This window comes from Cervus canadensis, chromosome 8 (assembly GCF_019320065.1).
Source record: "Cervus canadensis isolate Bull #8, Minnesota chromosome 8, ASM1932006v1, whole genome shotgun sequence".
Lineage (NCBI taxonomy): Eukaryota > Metazoa > Chordata > Mammalia > Artiodactyla > Cervidae > Cervus > Cervus canadensis.
This window is the reverse complement of record NC_057393.1, coordinates 57,954,629-57,973,070: the sequence shown is the minus strand read 5'-3', so window position 1 is coordinate 57,973,070 and position 18,442 is coordinate 57,954,629. Positions and strand designations below refer to the sequence as shown.

At 46.6% G+C, this 18,442-nt stretch overlaps 1 protein-coding gene across 8 annotated transcripts; it reads left to right on the top strand.

Annotated features, from left to right (window-relative positions):
* The first annotated feature begins 6,447 nt into the window (after positions 1-6,447).
* Positions 6,448-17,926, top strand: ZNF488 (zinc finger protein 488). Of its 8 annotated transcripts, none has more exons than XM_043477240.1 (5): positions 6,448-6,553; positions 8,927-9,041; positions 12,586-12,677; positions 12,879-13,770; positions 13,867-17,926. In XM_043477240.1, the coding sequence occupies exon 5, from the start codon at positions 14,016-14,018 to the stop codon at positions 14,985-14,987; it is 972 nt and encodes a 323-aa protein (XP_043333175.1). In that variant the 5' UTR covers positions 6,448-6,553; positions 8,927-9,041; positions 12,586-12,677; positions 12,879-13,770; positions 13,867-14,015; the 3' UTR covers positions 14,988-17,926. The 8 variants fall into 8 exon arrangements, with proteins under 8 accessions (XP_043333175.1, XP_043333177.1, XP_043333176.1 ...); XM_043477242.1 differs by having other exon boundaries at positions 12,586-13,003; positions 13,677-13,770; XM_043477241.1 differs by having other exon boundaries at positions 12,586-13,003; positions 13,658-13,770.
* Positions 17,927-18,442: the final 516 nt, after the last annotated feature.

The following is an 18,442-nucleotide window of genomic DNA, read 5'->3' as shown; positions in this document are numbered from 1 at the left end:
CCTAACGCACAGGCCAGGTTTCCCAGGGCCACAAGCAGACAAACCAAACTGTTCTTAAAGCGCACACAAATTAAAATGTGGTTCTCCAAGCTTTTGAAGAAAGCAGCAAAACAGTTGGAACCAGCAAAGCAAAGGACTTTCCAAGCAGGAGCACTACAAGAAAGCCTAACAGAGGACACAGTAATCTCTCTGGAAAGAAAACAAAACCAAAATGCACTGTGAGCTTCTCACAACTGCTGAGAAGGCAGCGCCTAGCGATCACCTGCTAAAGGTCATGCATGTGCCTTACAGATCCAGGCCAAGCTGAAGAAAAGAGAGACAGAGCCACTGGGAAACCTTATGGTGTGCTTTTTCCTTTCCAGAAGTAGAAATCCCAGGAAATAAATGCCTGGGGCTTTCTTTTTGTCTAGGAATAAGGAGGCCACAGAGGTCTATTTCTTGGGTCTGACCAAGACTGTCCTCACCTCCTCTCTCACAGAGCCTGGGGACCCCTGGAACCCCTTCTTCCCATCAGTGACCCTGGGACAGAGGCGCCTTGAGAAGCACAGGGGGCCAGATGGGAGGGCTACTCACGCATCCAAGACTAAATAGAGGTCAAAGGCACCATCACAGTCATGCAACTTGCTCGCCTTGCTCCTGATGCTCCTGTGGAGGCTTCCCCAGTCTGGGCTGAGGTAGTGGTGAATGGTTTTCCAGCCAAAGTCAAGGTGGCGGACATTTCTCCAGTTCAGGACATCGTGCTGGAAGCTCCCTGCGTTCAGCAGTGGAGGGAGCAGCAACAGCAAGAGGGAGAGCCCGGGGCCGGGTACCCAGGGCCCACTGCTCTCCATTTACCTGGCCATACCTACGGTCCTGTTGGACCCTGGCCACTCCAGGCCCCCTCAGGCCACAGCCCCCATGACCTCTGCTGCCCAGGGGCCTCCACCCCTCTAGCCCTCTAACCACAGTGCACAGTGAGCCTCCCCTGGTACCTCCCCTGAGGGTGAAGAGGCAAAGATGGATGGCTTTGGGGCCCTTCCCCCACCCCAAGGAAGCAGAATTCCCTGTGATGACCCTTATAATGGACAGGAAGGTTGGCATAGTGACTTTATGACCTGCAGTTCTACTCAGTGTCTTGCTTGTGGGCAATCCTGGGGGGAGGCAGGGGGTCTTTGGAGGGGCAGTAAGGTGAGACCTCTGTCCCTCATCCCTCTCAGGGGGCCATTAAAATCCTGGAGAAATCCTACCCTTTTGTCAACTGAAAGAGGGCAGCTGAGATGGCTTAGATGAGGACATCACAGTTGGGAGGAAGTCTGGAAAGTTGGAGTGTAGAGTGTTTCAGTGGTCATTCCTGTGACTCAGTGGATGGAAGGATCAAGAAAGGGAAGAAGGTCCTACAAGGATGTCAAAGTACCTTGTGAATGAAGGACATGCCAGTTATTTTCTGTTGTTTAACAAACCACCCCAAACTGGGGGACATAAAACAAGAGCTATTTTATTATGGGGCTTCCCTGGTAGCTCAACCTGCAATGCAGGAGACCCTGCTTTGATTCTTGGGCCAGGAAGATCCCCTGGAGACGGGATGTATTACCCACTCCAGTATTCTTGGGTTTCTCTGGTGGCTCAGGCAGTAAAGAATCCACCTGAAGTGTGAAAGACCTGGGTTCGATCCCTGAGTTGGGAAGATCCCCTGGAGGAGGGCATGGCAACCCACTCCAGTATTCTTGCCTGGAGAATCCCATGGACAGAGAAGCCTGGCAGGCTACAGTCCATGGGGTCACAGAGTCAGACACGACTAAGCAAGTAAGCACAGCTTTTATTATGCTCATAGTTTCTGAGACCAGAAATCAGAAAGGGGTGACTTGTGTCTCCATAGACTAACCTTGGACATAAACAACTCTGAGTCAAAAGTGTTTCAAAAACTCCGATTGTGAATATAAACATTTTTAGAAATAATTTTACCATTTTATTTTATTTTGTTGGCACAAAAGAAGAGAGAAATATGCTGCAAGTCATTCTGTAATAAATATAAAATAGATCTTCAAATATGTATAACAAAAATACAAAAACTACAAATGTTTATGCATTGTGTTGGAGATTTTTGTAGTTCTTGTTGTTGTTCAAGTGGTGTTTTAAATAATGGAATATCTTAAATAAAAGATATTTTGCATTGATAAAATCCAGTATACTTCTCCCTACAGCTTATTAGGTTTTCTTTGCTTCATATTTTTATATATTTTTATATTGATTCAACATCTGTTTCAGTCTGAAGGGACTGATGTTCGTTCAACAGATTTTGGGTCATTCATTTTCTGTCCTTTGTGAAATGTCTGTTTCTGCATGTATCCATTCTCCAATTCAGTTGTTTCTCTTTCATCTTGATTCCTTAAAATTCCATGTTTATTTAGGATACTAATCTTTTATCAATTGTTGCAAAGATCTTCTTCAGTGTGTGGCTCTTTTTTCACTGTATTTAATGCCTTTTAATAAAACAAATTTTTGGTTTTTATAAAAATGAAGTATAGTTGATTTGCAATGTGGTAGTTTCAGGGGTACAGCAAAGTGATTTATATATGTAAATATATGTATTCCTGAATAAGTGTGTATATATATATATATATCTGTATTCTATGTGTACATATGTACTCTTTTTTAAGTTCTTGATTTTAATGTAGTTGAATTTGTCACTTTTCAGAAGCTGTTAAGTTTTGCACAGCTTATATCTTATTTAAGAAATTCTTCTTTGTTAAGGTGAAAGAGGTTTAATCTTAAAAGTTTTAAAGATTTGCCTTTCACACTGACATCTTGAATCCACCTGGAATTAATTTATAAGCATGATTCTTGGTACGGATCTGATTTCATGTTTCCCATATATAGAGCAAATTGTCCCCACATCGTTTGCTGTCTGTTCTACTTTTTCCCTCATGATTTACACATCACCTCTGATGTGTTCAAAATCCATAAGTTGTGGGCCTGGTTCTGTGCTCTCTGTTCTATTACCTTTATCCATCTATTGGTTTATATCCAAAGTGTTGATACCACACTGTCTGAATTATTATCATGTGAGTGATTGTATTACTGTTTTTCACTGTCCCTTCCTCTTGTAGAGGATTGCTTCCCTGCCATATTCATGGCAGACTTGGACTTGATTCCACCGAGGAAACATTAATAGAAGTTACATGTGCCACTTCTGAACAGAATTTTTAAGAATCCAGGTGTGACTTAAGCAGAACTAACAGCCTAGTAGCTGAGTAAGTGAGAAGTGCTGCTCCCTCTTGGGAATCTGGGATGGACAGGTATTTGTGCAACAGTGAGATATATGAGTGAAATAAAGTTTGTGCTTTTCAGCTGATAAGATTTGGCGGGGTTTGCTATAATCTGATACACACAGGGTTCAATTATTATACCTAGCCTAACATTCACAGAGAGCCAGAGCGAGCCTTGATAGTACAAGGTAAATCACCCATCGAATTTTTCTTAGGGTAATTGTTGGCCATTTGTTTGTTCATGCACATTCTAAAATCAACTCTTGATTTTAGAATTGACTCTTCATTCCACCAAAACCCTCTTAATATTTGTTTATGATTCATTTTGAGGTATTTGAATCTGCAATTGGGACTCCTCAGTGAACATGGGAATATCTTCATTTATTTGGGTCTTTCTCAATACCTTTCATTTCCCTATGAAGATCTTCACTTCTTTTTTCAAATACCTTCTCTAAATAACATTTTTTGCTGCTAGTGTAAACAGTACTTTAAATAGAGTTTTAAGTTGTTTAAGTTTTAAGGTACTTATTGATTGATAGAGTCACTTAACTTGCTAGGCTTTCTTATTTTAAAAATTATAAAATCCACTGGGTCAGCATAAAAATAAAAAACATTGTCCTGACTACTCCAAAGAGTAGAGCTATGATGGAGGCATTTTTGATTTTTAAGAGAATGCCTCTAACACATCACCATTAAGAATGATACTTACTGAAAGTTTTTGGTAGAAATCCTTTATCAGATAAAGGTATTTCACTAATATTCTTGGTGTGCTAGAGATGAATGAATGCTAAATTTTAACTAAAATTTTTGTATATTTTGTGAGAAACATATTTTTCCAGTAATCTATTAATATGGCTAATTAAATTAATGCAGCTGAAACATTAACATATTGTTAATAGATTCAAATTGGCTATGATATTTTCTAACTGTTGGATTGAATTTAGTATTAGTTCAGATTTTTATTTTTTGCCTATGCTCATGAGAGAGGCTAGTCTGTAATTTCCGATTTTTGTCCTGTTCTTATCTGGATTTGCTATTAGGTAAGACTAGTCTCCTAAAATGCACTTGGGAGGGTTTTACATTGTCTTTGGAAAGATTTTGAACATGATCACAATGATTTGCTTCATGAATATTTGATATGGTATCTCCTATATCTCCTATGGTATTTTCTTTGTGGGAAGTTTTTTAAGTACTGATAACTTCTTTGATATTTACTGAGTGCTATGAACGGAGGAGCCTGGTAGGTTGCAGTCTATGGGGTCACTAAGAGTCAGACACAGCTGAGTGATTTCACTTTCACTTTTCCTTTCATGCATTGGAGAAGGAAATGGCCACCCACTCCAGTGTTCTGGCCTGGAGAATCCCAGGGATGGGGGAGCCTGGTGGGCTGCCGTCTATGAGGTCGCACAGAGTCGGACACGACTGATGCAACTCAGCAGCAGCAGCAGCAGCATGAACTGAATTGTGTCCTTACTGCCAAATGCATTTATCAGGCCCTAATCCTTAATGGGACTGCATTTAGATGTTGGGTGTTTAGGGAGGTGATTAAGGTTAAATGAGGTCTTAAGTGTTGGGCCTAAGTCTAGTATCCTCATAAGAAAAGGAAGAGACACCAGAGATGGCCTTCAAACAGTCACAGTGAAAAGGCAGTGTTTGGGACACAGACGGAAGGCTGCCTATAATTCAGGGAGGTTTCATAAAAAACCAACCCTACTGACATCTTAATCTTGGACTTCCAGTCACTGTTTCTTGAAACTCTCTCCTTTCTTCTGGGTTCCGTGTCCTTCCTTCTGAAACACATTCTTCAGTAGTTCTCTCACCAAGGTTGTGAGGGTGTTCAACCTAGGCTCTGTACCCCTGAAAATATTTGTGTTGTGTTCACTCTTGATTAACAGTTCGGTTAGATACAGAATTCTAGGTGGACAGATTATTTTCGAGGTTGTCCTAGAAGTCCTGTAATTCCATGAAGGCTGACTGAGCTGCACATTAGAGATTTGATTTCTCATGTTTATATTAATTAGTGGGCTCTCTTCACAGAAGAAAAGTTTTGCTTTGGGGACTGTTACCAGAACTTAAATGTCTGTTCTGAATTTCACTTTGCCCACCTCAGACTCATCATAATTTTGTTCCTTTACAATCTTGCCTTGTGTAATAGATGCTCCCAAATCTAAGAAAAGCACAGAGCTTAGTCACCTTATGAATCGACACTTTCACGGGCATCCAGAACAGTTATTGAGGGACTGAAGGAAGGAAGGTTCCCTTTAGTTCCTCAAAGATTCTCTCTTCCCCTATCTAAACTGTTCTGCCCTTCTGCTGGCCTCAAACAATGTGACCCACACACCTGGATGCCACTGCAACCATTCAGGTTACCTGAAACTCCACTCCCACCTCCTCTCACCCTCACGCCAGGGATATGTCCTATTTAATCCACGATCTGGCATGAATGTAGTCTCTTAGAAGGCATTTCCTCTTGTCCCCAACCCTTTAGGCCCTGGCCTCTCCCACCCTCCGTGGGTAATTAAGCTCCCTGACACCTGTGCGTTCTGTGAAGTCACAGAACTCACCGTTATCTGGCAAAACGCTGCCATTTCAGAACTGAGGTGGCTCAGGAAAGGCTGAGAGGCCGAGGGTCAGCTCCAGTGAAGTCTGGGAGATTATCGGGGAAGCCACAAAGATGGAGCCTGCACGGCCGCTCAGCCTGGAAGGGAAGCAGAGTCCATGACGCTGATGGGGGTCTCTGGGCAGCGCACGGAGGATCAGCAGCGGCATGGCACGGACCATCTGTACTGTCTGTCGCCTGGGTCTCGGAGACCTAAGAGGGTAGAAGTCGCGGCACACGGATCAAGTACAGCCTCTGCCGTGGTCCAAGTGCCACCTCCAAAGGCAAGCCCGCGCGCTAGGGCACCCTCCTCAGTCCTGAACTTGCGAGGCATGGGGCAAAACCTGAGCCAGCGGGGACGGCCGGTCGAGATATGCAGAACGGGGCTCGCGGGCGGGCCAGGCCCAGTCAAGAGGGCCAGGTGAAGGCATGCGGCGCAGCGTCCGGATCTGCGGCGAGCGGTGCCGCGAAGCGAGTCTCCTAGGCGCCCCTTTCAGAGGGCTCAGCCCACTTGCAGACCCTTCCCAGAAACCCTTCTGCCCTCTGCGGGCGGGGCCCGAGGCCCCGCCCCAAAGGCGGGGCAGTCCGGGAAGGCGGGGACCAGCCGGCCCCCGGGGCTCGCGCGCCAAGTTCCGAGCCGCGTGTCACTGCCCCGACCTGGAGGCGGCCGGGGCTGCCAGCGCGTCCCCAGCGCCGCGAGAGAGCCAAGGTGAGACGCGCTGTCCTGCCCCCGGGACGGGGCCACGAATGGGCGTGGGGGTCGGGAGTCATCTCATTTCTACTGGCCTTACCCCGGGGCAGGTTCTCAGCCCTGCTTTTAACTGCTCGGTTCTTCGCTCTGTCACCAGCTTTCTCCATCGCTCCTTTCCTCCCCACTCCACTCCCTGCCCTCTGCCTCTGTCTTTTGTCTCCTTGCTTCTTTCTGTATTTTTCTCTCATCTGTTTCACCTTTTCTTGTCCATCGTTGTTTTACCTGTGTCCCCCGCCCTTCCTTTTCTCTCTTCTTTCTCTCTCTCTCCTCCTCCCTTCTTCCCCTTTTCCTTCCCCTAACAAGAATTCCACCTTGGATTTTTATTTATTTATTTTTCTCCTAGGTTGACTTTCTGGGCTGCAATTCTTTTAATTCATCCCTTCAGCCATTCACCCATCCTCTGCCGCTCCGTTATTAGCCAGAGTTTGTTCTGGTACTAGGGTAATAACGATGCATTTGTTCCAGATCCTTTCTCCAACTAATTATATCAAAGATCTAGGCATGTAACCTATTCAGTGCCAGTTTGGGAAAATACATAAAGGATCAAGTTATAAATCTCTGAGTTTCAGGGTGAGCTGAAAGAAATACTCTGCTTTAGAAACAAGGCATTGATTGAATCCTTTTCTTGGTATTTGGCCTTTAGTAATAGACACAGACATCACCAGGAAGCTAAATTTTGCAGGAACATTAAGGGAACATGGGGGCCCATACCATCCTTATGTGCAGGCAGTACAAGGCCAGGTTGGTGGGGAGGGCGAGGGTGGGATTCAGAGAGCAGTTGTGGGAAGACAATAGGCCAGAGCTTTGCATGGGAAACATTTGGGTGAGAGTTGAAACAGGAAGTTAACTATAAATTTATAAAGTGTATACTTGTCAATGCTGGTGGTGTGCAGAAATTAGGTTTCATAATTACTGTTGAATGATCCAGCCTTTTTATAACAATTATTATGATACTGGAGAGTAATGTTTTTGTGTACATAAGGTAAGACTACAGTAGAAAGGTCTCATTTTCATATCCAAGATACTAGGTGAAGAAATACAGAAAAACAAATGATTCATTTTTGAGAAATGAAATAGAAAATATTATATAGCCAAGCAGTTTTTTGCTTCTTAAAAATTTAATCAGACATGATTTCATTATTTGATGATATTTTTGTGGCATGTATGTTCAAACATGCACATACACATACATAATATATATATATATAAAATTGTAAAAAGGAAACTTGTTCGGTTTTAAAGCTGCTAATTACTGCCCAACATTTGAGGCTTTTGTTTTTCATAATTAATTTAACCTGCTCTTTGAGTTTGTTATGATTTTTAGTGATAATTCAGCTTATTTAACTTTTGGTTGATACACAAAATGAAATTTGTCAGTAGATAAATCACACAGAATTGAACAAAAATTAAAAATGATGGAAGAAGATTTCAGTGTGTTTATTGAAAAAAATCTTTTTTCCCACTTTATGTCAAAGAACATTGGACACTTTCGTAGGTATAGGCATGACACTTTGATTTGGGAGACTGTTTTCTGGACTGAAGAGTTAAATTGTCTTTTGCATCATTTAACCTCTGACTTCCCAGGTATTAGAATTTGGGGAGGGAGGGGGAAGGGATGCTTTTCCAATGATATAGAACCATCATGTCTGCTTTGATTAGCAGATTTCTTTTTCAAAAAACCTGAGGTGACAACTTTTCTTTAAAACATGATCACATAATTTTTTTTATTCTAGGCAAAATCTTGAGCTGCAGTGCTTTTGAGTTTCTTTCCCTTCTCCAATAGACTGCATCTCTTCTTTCTAGCCAATGATGTTCTTGTAGAGTCTGACTATGCAATCTATTGTACAAACCATGGACTTTTCCTCTGAAGACTGCCACTGGAACTGGCCAAGTTGTGTTAGGACTGCAGCTGACCTCACAGTGGGCCTGGGAGCTGGCTACATCCTGGGAATCCTGCATTGGGTTTTGCTTGATCATAGCAGGCATTGCTATTAGAGGGATGTAGGCATAATTGAATGTGGAGCCTTTGAGGGCTGGCTGGGAAGTCCTTCTCTTCTTTCCCACCACATGGCACCAGTAGCCAGCCTCCAGGAAGGCCTGGACAAGTCTGCAGTTTTTCATTTTCTCAGGGTCCTATGGCCACAGGATGTCTAGAAAACATGTATGTTTCCCTTTTAGGAAAACCCAGCAACACACAATCCACATATAGAAGAAGTAGATAGATGATTATCCTTAGAAATCTTCCAAAAAAGTATGAGAAGCATCTCCAGAGTCTGAGGAAACCAAAGTCTTGGGGTACAGAAGACTTTTTTCTGTTCTCATTTGTTTTAGCTGAAGAGGAAGCTGTGGAGAAAGGCACTGTTGGTGGAGATGGTTTCACTGAACAAGACCTAGTTTCTGAGCTGCATCTTGGGACAATTGGAGGCTGGCTGGTTAGCTTGGGGTGGTGAGTATGTTCAGATATCAGTAACATGCTATCATTCCATTGCTTGAGAAAGAATTCTTTTTCCTGTAAATGGAGGGGGAAGGTGGAAACTGCCCAGGCCATTTGGTCCCTTATTAAACACTGTTGTGTGCAGGTCCCTGGTGGGGCATAAGTGGAGGGAAGGCAGCACTGAGCTTGTCTTTAACCTTCAGAACTAGTATGATAATAAATTATGAGTATGATGATAAACCTGGGCTTCCCTGGTGGCTCAGACAGTGAAGAATCTGCCTGCAATGCAAGAGACCTGGGTTCGATCCCTGGGTTGGGAAGATCCCCTGGAGAAGGCATGGCTACACACTCCAGTATTCTTGCCTGGAGAATTCCATGGACAGAGGAGCCTGGCAGGCTACAGTATACAGGGTGGCAAAGAGTTGGACACGTCTGAGTGACTGACATTTTCACTTTCACATTTATTGAGGCAGGCTCTGGTATGTTAATCCATTTAATCTTCACAACCACCTCATGAAGTGGGCACTAAGGTGGTCCACAGTGAGACAACAGAGGCAGGGAGAGGATCCGCACCTTGTCCAGGGTCACGTGATTGGCAAGAGCAGAGCTGTATTTGACCCAGGCATTCTGACCCTAGAAACCCACACACTTAAATTCTCTGTGAATGTGAGGCTGGAAGGTTCCTGGGACAGCCTGGTTAGAACCTGAACAGAAAGCTAGAATGTGACCAGTGCTGCTCAGATGAAGGAATGATTAGAGTCTGCAGCCAGGGCCCCAGCAGTAGATAATAAACAGAGAGGCAAGCGCTTTTACACTATGGGGCAGGTGAGGCTTCACCTCTCAGAAAACTTCATGTTTTGGTCAGTAGAACCCTGGTTGATGGCCCAGAAGGACTGAGTCCTGAGGGAGAAGTATTCCCAGTGATAGGGGAGGATAGACATGGTCAGACCAACTCTTGACTTGGGAGGCTCAGTTTCAGAAGTCTGCCAAGAGCATTATTTCATCTAAAGGCTGGGAAAAGGTTGGAGAGTCTGGGATTGAAGTCAGATTGTTTCAATAGGAAGACCACAAGTGTGTAAGTGCAAGTGTTAGTCACTCAGTCATGCCTGGCTCTTTGTGACCCCATGGACTGCAGCCCACCAGGCTCCTCTGTCCATGGGACTTTCCAGGCAAGGATACTGGAGTGGGTTGCCATTTCCTTCTCCAGGGGATCTTCCTGACCCAGGGATTGAACCCGGGTCTCCTGCACTGCAGGCAGATTCTTTACCATCTGAGCTATGAGGGAAGCCAGCACTGAGTGATGTCTGTATGGCTCAGAGGTTTGTCTTGTTGAGCTCAGACTGAAAGAACCAAGGAAGGCAAGAAGAGTCCCATCTCAGGACATACACAGCAGAGTGACAAGGATGAGTAAATAGTGTCAGGGATCAAGAGCCCGGAATGGACATAGGCTATTGAGGAGTGTGGACGACAGCAAAGTTCCTTTAATACTGGATGGGGGGAAAAAAATCAAGGGATGCATAGATCTACTTGCTGCCAGAACAGCTGGTGTCAGTGGAAGGAGAAAGAGGAGGGGGCAGCTCTGCTTTGTTCAGCGATTGTCTGGACAGAGAATCTCCTTCCAGTTACAAAGGGAATTGGTAGGTCCATGTAGGAAAGAGGGACAGAAGCAACACTGAGCGGCTGTGCCTGTGGTCCCTTGACCCCAAACAAGCCACAACAGACTCATATCATTTTTCATTTGAAAGACTTCCTTCTGGTGATTGTCACAGATGCAGTGGACTGAGGTTAGATGGGTCCCCAGAAGGAGTTTAGTAGGTCATTCTTTGCACTTGCCTGAGTGACCTTACCTGGCAGTGTTGGTGCATGTGAGAGTGGTGACCCTCAGGGAGGGTGGACAGCATGCTAAGGTCTTCATCAGTTCAGTACCTTGGTCTCCACCTTTTCTTCCTTCTCCTCTTTGTTCTCATTATCATTAGTAAGAGTTGGATGATAACACTGACAAGTGATTTGGGGTGGATTCAGTAGTTGACAGAATCCAGATCTAGAAGAGTCTCAAAAAGCTGGAGCAGCACAGAGTTTATTATTGATATGGCATCTGTAGGTTGTAGCTGAACACATTTGGATTGAGACCTGCAATAGTTGTTGTGAAAATGCCATGATATAAGATGTGTTAAGCTCTTGGCATCTCTGGCATGTACATTTATGTAGTCAATAAATGGTGAGATGTATATTTATATCATGAAGCATTCTGGTAGCAAACATTCCAGTCTGCAGAAAGATGGCATGTTCCAAATTTTATAGCTGAGAAAGTCATCTCATCTGTCGTTCAGAACACTGGAAGTTCTGTCAATGGGGTCTACATGGCTGTGGTTGGACAATGTTGCCTGAGCTGTGAGGGCAACGCAGTGGGGCTATGTGCAGAGGGGTACAGGGGTGCAGCCAGACATCGGTCAGCAAGGCAGCCTCCTGCCCAGCTGTGGGAAACATATCAGGTGGGTTTAAACTGTCATCTGGAAAACAGTGAGGGACAGCGAGTGAGAGAGAGAGAAAGGGGGAGTTTGTGTGAGGGTGTATGTGCATTTGATTGTGTAATAGTGTGTATATGTTTGAGTGTGTGTGAGTATGTACGTGAGAGTATATACATGTGAGATTGTGGGTGTATATGTATTGTGAATGTATGTGTATGTGAGGGTGTGAGTGTGCCTGGATGTGTGTGTGTGTGTGTCTTTGTGAGCTTATGGAAGCTCAGCAACAGGGCTTCAAGCAGACTGTTTATTCTTTGACAAAGGGGAAGAAATGGCTTCATCCCAACTGGAGTCACACATGGTTAGACCTGGAAAGGACTGTGGAGATGATTTAGTCCAACCCCAGTTGATGGGAAATTGAAGCTGAGAGAGGCGGGAAGGACAGCTCAGGGTCACGCGGTGCAGTGATATGGCCACTCTGCCTCTTCAAGTAGCCGGCACTAATTCTGATGTCAATGGCATCCTCTTTGAGGACTCAAGTTTGGAAAAAATATTTGGAGAGGCTCAGCTCCCCCTGGTGGCCCATCTTGGAAGTCCTTTCAGGATGACCAAGCAGGAGACCGGAGTCACACTGGAGTGGGCTGAAGGGTAAGGCTGGCATGTGTTTCCTCACGAACTGTTCAAACTTCACAGGTTAGACAAAGAATCTGACTTCTTGATTGGGTAAAAGCTTGGGAAAAATTGGAGAGAAGGCAGGAAAAGGAAGCTTAAACCTTCTATATACCCCCCTTTGGTATTTGGGTCACATAGTTGACTTGGTTGTTCATCAGTGGGGACTCTGGGAAGGCGACATGGCCAGTGCAACCAAGCAGGCTTTGGGTTTCAATCCCAGCTGTGCCTCCTCTTTGTAGGGGACGTTGGGCAGGATGTTTAGTATTGCAGGACCAGGGTCCTCTTTACTGATGAAAAAGGATGATGACCCTCCAGGTGTATTGAAGATGAAAGGAGGCAACATATACAAAACACATGTCACAGGCTTCTGTTACCAAGATAGTGATAAGGAGGGCTGGTATCTGTGATGCCTTTTACAGGTGGAGCAGGAGGCAGGCCAAGAAGAAGAAGAAGCTGAGTTGAACCCAAATGATGTCCCTGTGAGGAAGGATCAGAGCTGCCCACTCCTCAGGTCCTCCTGGGCTCAGGATACATATTTCTTAATGATAAAAGCTCAGAACACTCAGTGGCGTGTGCTCCAGCAAACCTCTCACAAGCTGAGGAGACACTTAAAGATGAATCTGCAAGCTTCAAGAACTTGCTGGTGGGCTGATTAGGGAAGAAGAGGGATAGATGTCTCCCCAGCAGGGCTGATGGCTCCCTCTCCTTCCAGGTGCCATCACATATGGCCATTGTGTGTCTCCCCTGCAGCCATGAGCACCTTGAGGGCAAAGCAGAGGCTGATTCCCCTGTTAATGGCAAGTAGGTTGGCGCAAGAAGACCTCTGACAGTTGACAGGTGAGCAGAGGAGAAGCAAGTGGATGAATGTGTGAAGAACAAGTGTAGTCAGGAGAGTGGAGGGGGAGACCCACACTTGTGGCAGGGTCAGGGCCTGGTAGAAAGGTGGCTGCCCCCAGGTGTGGGAGCAGGGGCCAGGAACAGCTCCAGACCCAACCTGCCTTGCCTGGGTGTTTATTGTCCAGTTTTTACCCTCTGGTCACCTGTGCAACAGACTTCCTCTCATCAAGTGCTTGAAGTGTCCTGGCATGTGTGATGATTTGTTAAAAAAAAAATCAGCACACTGAGCAAAAAGGAACAAAAACTGATGTATATCAGGGTGCAGAGATGTTAGAGTGTCAACCAAGTCACAGCTGACTGGTGGAAGCCTTGTGCCGCTGTTAACCCAGCAGCTCCTACCTGCATGCTGATAGATGCAGGGCAGTACTGAGTCTGGCCTCTGGGTGGCAGCATTGTGCGCTGGGGTCCTTCCTCACTGATGAGGTCCTTCCTCACTGATGGGGTCCTTCCTAACTGATGAAGTTCTAGTGGGGAAAACGTTGTGCTCTGAGTCAGGGTGAGTTGCTGCATCTGTAGTAGTCAGGATGCTTTGGATGCAAAGGAGGAAAAACTATTTCTGGTCAAGTTAGCTGAGAAGATTAATTAGAAGGGTAGCTCATCTAACATCCCACAGCTGAAGATTGGCAGAGTTTGGACTCACATGGACTCTTGTCTGCCTTCAAGTTCATGCTCTTATCAGCAATTGGCCCAAGATACTGAGGTCCCAGGTGAGGGGAGTTCTATAAGTTCCTACAGCCTGCATGCTATGATATGTCCCTGAGTGACGAGCACACTTCATGGCCTGTTGCTTCCTCTCTCTGCAGAGCCCCGTGGACCAAGTGTGCTGGCCCAGGCCCCAGGGGAGCCCTTCAGTCTCACAGCCACTCCCCTGGCCAAGCCCTCCAGAAACTCTGGGGGCTGACAACTGCTGGAGGATCCACCTTACTCAGCTGGCTCAGGCCCTGTGGCCCCCATGGCTACTGGGAAGGGAGTTCTGCGGAGCCCTTCAGCTGAAAACAGATGGCGACTTAGTGAATCTGAGCAGGGCTGGGGCCGGAAGCCGGTGCTACTGGAGAAAACGAACCGCCTGGGCTCTGAGACTGCCCTGGACGGCAGTGGCCAGGATGAGGCCTGTGCCGAGATGGTACTGTCAATGGCCCCAGGCAAGCTCAGGCTGGGAAAGCTGATGCCCCGGAAGACTTGGTGGGAACAAGGGCAGAGCGCCTTCACAGAGGTGCCTCGGCTCAAGAAGAGGCTTGGGGGCAGGCAGGCCCAGGACAGGGAGCACAGTGGCCCTGCAGGCCAGCCTGGCCCCCAGCAGCTGACCCTCGATATCCCCAGGGACCTAACCCGCAGCACCTGTGTCTCTGTGTGGCCCAGTGGAGCCCGCAGGGAGCAGAGAAGTGCCTTCAGCAAGCCAGCCAGGGGTCCAGCAGCGAGACTGGGACCAGCCTCTGTCTTTCAGGTGGGTGAACCTGCAGACGCCCTGGGAGAACTGCTGGGACTCATCAACACGGTTGATGTCACTTGCTGGGGTCAACTTTCCAACTCCAAGCTTTTGGGTGATTTCTGGAACCTGCACACAGTGCCACCAAATGCTCCTCTCTGTGGCACTTTCCTGGGCACCCCCACGCTGTGGCTTAAGCGCACCATGGTCCAGATCCCCACACCCCCATCCTCCTCCTCCACCAACTCTTGGGCCCTGCTGCCCCCTACGCTCACCTCCCTGGGCCTGTCCACCCAGAACTGGTGCGCCAAGTGCAACCTGTCCTTCCGCCTGACCTCCGACCTGGTCTTCCACATGAGATCTCACCACAAAAAGGAGCGTGCGGGGCCTGACCTGCATTCTAAGAGGCTGAGAGCAGAGGCCCTCACGTGCCCCATTTGCCACGAGTACTTCCGCGAGCGCCACCACCTCTCCCGGCACATGACTTCGCACAGTTAACAGGTGGTTTGGAGCAAGCGCTTGGCCATGAGGCCAAGATGGCTCACGGGGCCTTCCTCTGAAAAGTCTGGTCACAGTTGTCTGCAGGGCTCTCTCCTTGGGCATTTGAGGATGAACAGCTCAGTCATAATTGGAAAAGGACAACCAGTCCCCATGATGTGTTTTAAAGGAAATAAAGCTGTAAAACAGTGCACTTTGCTAGTCACAGGGTATGGTGAAGAATAGGCACCAAGCGTTTCTGACATTTGCAGGAGCAGGGACTCTTCTCCTGTCAGCATAACTTTTGCTCCACATGGAAGCAAGTTTGGCACACAACATGGGCTTTGGAGGCAGACAGATGTGGGTCAGAATCCTTGCCCTTTCACATACTAGCCCTGAGCTTGGGCAAACTGCTCTAACTGTCTGAGTCCCAGCATTCTTATCTGTAAAGTGGAGATGGTGACACGTGTGTCTGAGGGGTGTTGTCAGGGTTCTATGGGAAGATGTGTGGGAAATGGCCAGCGCATGCCTGGCAGTGTCATCACTAAGTAAAGAGTGCAGTTGTCATGGTCCAGATTAGTCACCTGTTGTTAACTGACAATTTCAGTGGGAAACAGTGCGGGCCCCCTGTTTCTCAGTCATGGGTCTGTGAGTTGGCTGGGGTTGAGCTGGGCTTGGCTGATCTTGGTTCCAGGTTGCTTTTTCTCTCAGAACTCATGGGCTACCACATCATGCTTTTCTCATGGTCATGCCAAGAGCACAGTAGGACAAGTCCAAATACACAAACACATTTCAAGCCTCTGCTTCGGTCACTTCCACTAACATCTGCTTGACCAGAACAAGTTGATGGCCAAACCCAAAGTTAAGGGGTGAGATGTGCATGGGGGCCAATAGGGAAGTCATGAGTGAGTGTATAATCCTACAAGGGCTGGAGGAATTGGTACCAATAATTCAACCAACACCTGGTCCATGGTTATTCACATTCTGAATATGTGAAAATGGGAAAATGAAACAACACACACACATCCCCCTTAGTTCTCAGGAAGCGATCATAAAACGTTAAGGCTTGAAGCACTTTGAGGACTGGGAGAGTTGTGGATACCATTTATTATCTAATGCATGTTGTTTCAGTACCTGTGCTGTTCATCCACATTTGTCCTTATTCCTAATAATGCAAAATTCAGATCATAAACTCTGTTATAACACAAGCCAGTTTGTGTGAAAGCCATTTGTGGAATTTCTTTCAAGTCAGTGCTGTTTTTTTTAATTGGTTTTCACTTCACTTTCAAGATCTGCTCATTTGACCTGCAGGCCTCAGTTGCAGAACTCAGGCTTGTGGATAGAAAGGAGCTGGTGGGGGTCTCGGCCGGCAGCCATCCATCTAAACACCCCCAGGCTCCACCTCTCTCCGTCTCCATGTCTGGCTCCCACCTTGCCCAAGGCAGCTGCTTGTCCCTCCTGCCCACCCCGCCCCATCCCTCTCTTTCCCACTCCCCCCACTTCCTACCTACCCTCCCATCCACTTGCCATAGCCACACATATATTCATTCATTTTTTGAGCTCCCTGGGTATCTGGGCTGTGCCAGATTGTGTGCCAGGCCCTGGTGGGGCCACAATGAGTTCAACCCATGGTCCTTGTTTGGAATGTGAGGTGATTCAGGTGCAGCATGACAGATGCAGAACAGAGGCCTGTGCTGGCATCAGTCACATCAAGGGGCATGACCGAATCAAACCTATGGGTAAGGGTGGGGGTACCCCTACCCTGAGGGGTGGGGGTGTAAGCTGAGCTGCAGAGCCCAGCAAGAGCTGGTGATTCAGAAAGGGCAGGAAATGCTAGGGAGAAGGTGGTCCTGAGATATAGGTGTCTGAGGCTGCTGCAAGGCACAGATGGGCAGACAGTGAGGATGCGACTCTTGGAGATGCAACGGTAGGAAGGCATTGAAGGAAAGGAGTTTGAGCTAGGGTCCTGGAGGGCTGGCTCTGAGAAGCCCTTCCAGGGGGCCTCTGGCTGTAACAGGTAAAGTGGGCTGGAGGAGCGAAGATGTACCTCCCGAACCATTTCCTCTCCATCTGGAAGGAAGAAGCAGGGTTCCCTAGAGGCACCAAGGAAGCATCCCCATTTCTACAGAGAGGCTTGGAGCCCAGGAGCCCTGTAGGCTGAGTCCCTTTGGAAACTGCATGGAGCTGGAATTTGCCCACAGAGAGGTTCTGCCCAGAAGGAGACTGAAGCTTTGGGGAGTCTCCCTCCCCTACTGTCCCATGCGGGGCAGGAAAGGACACCTCATGAGGTTGGAACCTGAGACTCCACATCGTGCAGCAACATACATTATGTCATTTAACTCACATGATATGCCCTGGAAATAGATACTTAATTCCCATTTTACAGCAGAAGAAACTGAACTCCAAGAGGTCAATTGATTTTCCTAAGACTATGGGTTCTGGAGAAGCAGTACGAGAATAACCCAGACTGCCCCACTTGTGCTCACATCCTTCCCAGACTGCCTTGTGTCTGCTCAGCCCAGCTGGGTCATGTGGTATTGTGGACAATTGAAGAACTGGGACTTAGGACCAGGCGTCGACTCCCTGTCTAAACATTCAACTTGCACCCGGCCCTCCCCAACATTTTCCATTGCCCTTCTCTTGAGCACTTTTCATTCTCTTGCATACTGTTTTTACTGAATTATCTTGTTTATTGTATCTCCCATCACTAGAATGTAAAGAATTTTTGCTGTGTTTTTCACTGCTGTGTCCCCAGCACTCAGCAACTAGAACAATGAGGCCAAAGCAAGTGTTCAACAGACCTTTGTAGAAGGAATGAATAAGATGCCTGGTCTGGCCTCACCCCTGACAAACCAGCTTCTCACAAGGGTTTTGACATCTGTTAAACTGCATGCACGGCTGTCCTCCTCTGGCTTGTTGGATTACTCCATAATTTCTTTGAAATCAGTTTGACAGGTATAAGTACACTAAAATAAAAAAATTTTTCTAAGTAGAAATTTAGAATTGTAAGGGATTCTGCATTTCTGGTCTGTCCCCTCACTTTATAGCAATGAACAATGAGGTCCACCAAGAGCTGATGTGCAAAGTGATGCAGGGGCAAGAGGTGGTGAGGTCAAGTCTAGGACCCTTTAGATGTCTAGACCAGTGTGTCTTCCCTGGCCCATCCATACTCCTCTGGGAAACTTGGCTATGGTTGCAAACAAAATGATTACTAGTAGTGACCACATCACTCATAAGCAAGAGAAACATTTTGAAAAAAATTTAATAAAGTTAATTTAATGAAGAAGCACAAAAAAACATCTCCCAATTTAACTTTTAAAGACAGAGTTCATTGTGGTAAAAATTGATGTAGATGCAAGTTGTTTTGCTGACATTCAAACTGACAGACTCCAAGATGACTTATGGAGGTGATGCCTTACAGTTGATTAATGTGGCATTTCCTCCTTGTCGCTAGGCTGGCTTCCCAAAGTCCTCAT